The sequence below is a fragment of the Etheostoma spectabile genome, chromosome 3 (genome assembly GCF_008692095.1).
Source record: "Etheostoma spectabile isolate EspeVRDwgs_2016 chromosome 3, UIUC_Espe_1.0, whole genome shotgun sequence".
NCBI classification, from domain to species: Eukaryota; Metazoa; Chordata; class Actinopteri; order Perciformes; family Percidae; genus Etheostoma; species Etheostoma spectabile.
Window position 1 is genome coordinate 29,337,506 of NC_045735.1, and position 6,067 is coordinate 29,343,572.

Consider the following 6,067-nt stretch of genomic DNA (forward strand, 5'->3'; position numbering starts at 1 on the left):
GTGTGTGTGTGTGTGTGTGTGTGTGTGTGTATTAACTACTTGTATTAATCACATTGTGATGACAAACGTCTTCACAATGTTAACTATTAGATATCTTATCCATAGTTTGCACATGCTGTCAATCAAAATGTGGTGGCAAGTTGTTACAATTCACTCAGGTGTGTTCTGCGAAGCTTGTTGTAATATGACAGTTCACGGATAATATATATACTAAAACACGCCACGTTTTAGTCCATGTATATGTTAATTCCGGATTTATTGTTTTTAATTCAAATATAAATACAGTATATATACACAATTTTCCATGTACCCCCTGGCAACTGTAGTATACCTCTTGACGTACTACCCCTATTGGGAGTCACTCTTTTAGACAATAATTTACAGATATCTTTGTAGCAACAGTTTGGTGACTCTGAACAGTCCATCATGTTATTTTTAATCCTCCGTGTCCTCCTTGGCTGCTAGCAACTGTGTGGAGGAGGGTTGAGATCACTGAGGACTTGAATCATGTATCATGTGGATGCGTCAATAGTTTTGTTGTCATTTCTCAAAAACGACGCACTAAAGCCTTAAACATGCAAAGAAACATAACACATATAAAACAGTGTGCACCACTACTAACAAATTACTTTGTTCTTAAAAATTTTGCTTAATTTCCTTTATAACAATTTAACTCCAAGAACAATGCATTATGTACACGTGTTGCTAAAATCAAAAATTACAAACAAAAATGTAATTTTCCGGCATATTATACTTTGTGGTGAATTTTACTAACTGGACAGAGATACTAGTTTTTAAACTATGCATTTGTCTGTGACATATTTCTCACTGCCTGAGAGCCATCAGCCCCGACCCAGGTCTCGGCCATGTTGCAACAGTAAATGTAGATAAAGATGAACATTAAATCAACCACAAAACTAAAACCCAGATATAAATAAATAAATACACACCCAAAACATTAATATAGCATTAATAAAACACACTTTAACAAGGACAGAAACGGTTTAGAACATATCTTTTTATCCCATAAGCCTTTGCTTTGCTTCAGCGCAGCGCCCCTCCCATACAGAAACTTAAGATCCTTTGTTGTCTTTGCTTAATATGATCAGGCCACTGCATACCTAAGCTGATTATTACAAACAACTAATGCGATTTAGCAATACATCTGGTGTTTAACAAAACATGAAAGAATAAGTAGTGACCACTAACAAGTTAAATTACAACAAAATCTAGGTTTAAGTTAATGTCTTTCTATTTTAATTAAGTATTGAAGTTTGTTAGTCTGAACGGATGATCACATGCTCCAGGAGGACAAACTTAAAAAAAAGCCTTAATTTCTCCAAGGGGATCATGATGCAACAGTCCTGATGGCGGGACGTTTCCAGTGTGGGCTGAGAGGACAGGTGTGGAGGCAGGTTGGAACAAGTTTGAACTCTAGAGGGAGTTTGTTGGTTTGTTAGACCGCTTGTAAGTGGGCCGAGCATGAGGTGTAAGTGGTTCAGGCCTGAGGCGCCTGTACTTCACCACATGTGCTCCTACTAAATCAGCTCCCAAAAGACACAACCTCTGGAGAGGTCTAAAGTGTTTCACAAACAAACAAGTATCTAACAACAATTTTTTAAAACTAAATAGTGCCTAAGAGGCTTGTCAGCTGACTAACAAACATCTCTTTGACAAAAAAATAATAATAACACCAAATTAAAAATCACATGGTCCAATGCCTTGTTGAATCAGGCATGTTGAATTGTTTATTTTGATCAGTTGTCAAAAGTCTAACTTTAATTCCCTTGTCCAAATGCCGAGTTCCCTACGAATAATGTAACATGTAGGGTCAAAAAATGAAAAAATAAATGTACATGTGCCAAAGTCATTTAACAGTATTTCATGCATGGGAAGGATCATTGTGTAAAACACATATTACCATACACATATTAGTAATATATTGTTTTCACATTTACAGATTCTATTTTTATACAGTAACATCTTACTAGCCACATATATTTCAATACACAAACCCTAAACTCGAGATCTTGAGTTTTGAAAATCCGACAAACAATAAGGATAAATGTAGTAGCTAGCTAGCTTCTAAGGTAAGCCTGCAGTAATTGACATCAACAGTTTAATGTGCATGATAACACTTCATATTGGCATGTATTGATTAAAATACATCTCAACTCTTGACTTTAAAACTCGAGATCTTGAGTTTAGCGTCCGTCCCCAGTACATGTTTTTTTATATCTTTGTTTTTTTATATCCTTTTTTTTTTCTTTCTCCATGTCACATCCAGGGCTCCGTACTTTTGCATGTTAGCGTGCTAATACTTTTACTGCCAACTGCTAGTCATTGCAAATCATTATTTCCTGATTTGTTGACTCATAGGCTAACAGTAACTGATGCATTCTAAAATGTTTACTGCAAAATTGTGTTTTGTACTGTAAAGTAAATTTGCAAATGAGTTCAAGCATATTTTCAGATGCATGTATTGATACAGTAAATATTGTACAAATGGAAAACATTTATTTGTTTAAGTTATTCAAGCATTTAACATTTAAGGCTCTTTACCTAGGGAACCAGACAGATACAGTATACAGTGGCAAATATATAAACCCTTGGAAAGGTTGATAGATTATTTTATGAGTCAATTTAAACATAGCCTTTGCTTTACAGGTTTTGGAAAATTGTGCGCCATCCACGGGCATTTCTTATCCTTTACAGTTGAGTATCGGTGATGCATCAGGCATTGTCTTTGCCAAACTACAGTAATACTACAGTAGAAAAACTAAAGGAGGTTTTTTTGCCAAAAACAGCCTTGCCATCATATTATGGGTTTCAGAATGATTTTGGTACCCGTTTCCCCATTATATTCTTTTTTGTATTTTTCTCTGGTTTCAGTAAGATAATATAACATTTTGGAATGAAAATACAAATGAGCAGTCCAAAACTGGAGGCCAGAATAGCAAATATCTCCACAGCAACGCTGAACTTCCCAGGAGAGCTGACATACGCTGGGATAAAAGTGATCCATACAGCGCAGAATATCAGCATGCTGAAGGTGATAAATTTGGCTTCATTAAAATTATCAGGCAGTTTCCGGGCCAGAAAAGCAAAAATGAAACATAACATGGCCAGAAGTCCTATGTACCCAAGTACAGCCCAAAAACCTACAGCTGAGCCCAGAGCACACTCTAAGATGATTTTGTCCTTAGATTCATCCAAATTTTTAAATGGAAAAGGAGGAAAAATTGTTAACCAGAGGATACATATGATAACTTGTATTAGAGTGAAACCCACAACAGTGAGTCTCTGCTGTGCGGGCCCAAACCATTTCATAACATTACTGCCTGGAAGTGTGGCCCTGAAGGCCATTAACACCACTATAGTTTTCCCCAGAACACAAGAGATACAGAGAACAAAGGTGATGCCAAATGCTGTGTGTCGCAGCTTGCAGGACCACTCAGAGGGCCGGCCTATGAAGGTCAGAGAACACAGGAAACACAGAGTCAAGGAGAAGAGCAGCAGGAAGCTCAGCTCAGAGTTGTTGGCCCTGACAATAGGAGTTTTCCTGTATCTGAAGAAAATGAATGCCACAACAGCAGTGATGCATGTTCCAAATAAGGATGCTGCAGTGAGCAGCACTCCCATAATCTCTTCATATGATAGAAACTCTGCCTCCTTCTTCACACAAGCATCTCTTCTCTCATTTGACCAGAACTCAGGGTGGCATCGTACACAGGTGATGGAATCTGAAAAGAATTGAAAAGAAGAAGCATTTATTAGACTTTTTCAATTCATTTGTTTTTTTTTGTCTCCTTTTTTTTGCGATGCACACAAAACTATACATAATTACCAGATAATTGATAGCCTTATGACAGTTGTACATGTTCAGCATGGTATCATCAAGAATGATTTTAATTGTACATGATGTATTGGGGTTTCACTTACTATTATGGCCTGAGCGCCGACAGTGGCGAAGGGCCTAATCAAAATTAAGGTATTATTATTTTTCAGGCAAATTAATCGCCTTTTGGAGGAGCTTTATATACTAAAAAACTCACCAAAATTGGTGGTCCCATAAAGTCTGATGAAAATATATACGTTTCTGGAAAAATGGCTAACAGTGGTACACATATGAAGTATGTCAAAACATACTGTCGCACTGTTGCTTGCTCTGGAGGGAACTACTAAAACTGTCCTTGTAAATTATGTGGTCTAGTGTGTTCTAGACCTACTCTATCTGTAATGTGTCTCGAGATAACTCTTGTTGTGAATCAATACTATAAATAAAATTGAATTGAAAAAAGCTTATTGGAGCAATACCCCTAAACCCAACAGGAAGTCCGCCCTTTTTGTAAATTTACACATGTTGTACTTTAACAAACTCCTCCTAGAGATGTCATCTGCTCAACTTGTGCCATCTTAAGAGATGAAAAAGTTTTTAAAGAAAAACTTTTCGTTATAGGGCGTGGCCGTGGCGGGGCGGCCATGTCATCCGTTACGTGATCAAAACAGGAAATGTGTGTAACTTGAGTTTACATGTCTAATTGGCTCAAAACTTTACAGGATTCATCAGAGTCCAACCCTGAGAAGACATATCCAGGCCAATATTGGCTCAAAGTCATGGTGCCTCCTAGTGGCAACAGGAAGTAGACCTAAAAGTCAAGGTGCTATACTTAAACATACTCCTCCTAGCGTTTTTTTCCGATAGACGTCAAATTTGGCCTGTACCTTCTCAACACTTTAAGGATGAAAAGTTTTTAAAAGAAAAAACTTTTCGTCCAACAGAGTCAGCGTAGCAGGGTGGACATTTTGAGCATTTATTGTTGATTACAGAGGTTGTTGCAACTTTTGTGTACATTGTCCCCCTTTCACAGCTAATGAACTGTATGACGTAGAGTCTTATGTGACGTATCATTTAACTCACCAGGGAGTTCCATTTTCATTGGTGACAATTTGTAGTGTCTGAGTACCGCGTTACTGCATGGTCGCAAAGATCGGCGTTCGCCAGTTAGCCTGACTTAAGTAGAGGAGCGAGGGCCCGTCCAAAACTGCATGCAGCTTTAATTTTTATTTGTTTTATTCTACTTCTTAATAACTAAGCATTATAAGTATCAATATTCAAATATCAGTTTAAAGGGCCGCTGCACAAACACAGTTTCATCCACTATCAATGCATTTATTTCAGTTTCAGAGAGAGAGAGAGGGATGTACAAACCTCAAAAGTTGAGTCCAAAGCTATCTGCGTGCTCAGTTACCGCTGAGTAAATACTGTAGGCATGTAAATTGAGTGAGCTGACGTTTTATAACATTTGTATGTCATTTTATCAATAATACTACACCTGTCATGTTGCTCATTTCTCCCTCTGCACATCTTAAACAGTCATAGCAGCAGACAGGCTTTCCTTTCTGGAGAACCTTGCGAGTTCCTGGAGGACATTTCTCACTGCAAACTGACAAAGGCACCTGCATGAAGAAAACCACTATGAGAAAATATATAGGTGTTCACAGGATGTTTTCTTTGCAAGCTTCTATTATTAATTTATTGCACAAAAACCAAGCATTGTGATACAATAACTATAACTAATAACTAAAACAACTGTAACAACTGACAAAATGTGATCACATGTAACTTACCTGTTGTGAGTTATTTGCCCAAATTAAAGACTTATTTTCCAGATTCAGCTGTTTATCTGCAGGTAAAGATGCATCATGAAGACCAATTGTGACAAAGTCCACAATGCCATGTTCTGTTGGCTGCCAGTTTATAATTTCATACTTTGCTGCTGGGTCTCCATTCTCATTAAAGTAAACATCATCTCCTTCCTTAGTTTTGAACTTAATATTTTTTACGTTCTGTAAAATCTAGGAAGACATGTATCAAAATAATGACCTGATGAACATGTAGGCCTGTTGGCTCAATTGCATGATCAAAAGATGACAATCATTTATTTTCAGAAGTTGAAAAACTATATGAAATGTTGGTGTGCAACTCACCATAAATGGATCTAGCTGCCCCTTGTTGTTACAGGTTTTGTTACAGCTGAGAATATTATGAAGTGCATGGGCCACA

General features: G+C 37.3%; 1 protein-coding gene across 1 annotated transcript in view; it reads right to left on the reverse strand.

Moving 5' to 3' along the window:
- Window positions 1-2,829: 2,829 nt before the first annotated feature.
- LOC116686960 (extracellular calcium-sensing receptor-like) overlaps window positions 2,830-6,067 on the reverse strand; it is a 4,775-nt gene continuing 1,537 nt past the window's right edge. The window contains exons 3-6 of the mRNA XM_032511998.1: window positions 5,992-6,067; window positions 5,632-5,859; window positions 5,337-5,460; window positions 2,830-3,743 (exon numbers count right to left, since the gene is read on the reverse strand). The exon at window positions 5,992-6,067 is cut by the window's right edge and continues 725 nt beyond it. Coding sequence (XP_032367889.1) covers window positions 2,830-3,743; window positions 5,337-5,460; window positions 5,632-5,859; window positions 5,992-6,067 — 1,342 coding nt within the window. The remainder of the gene's footprint in view (window positions 3,744-5,336; window positions 5,461-5,631; window positions 5,860-5,991) is intronic.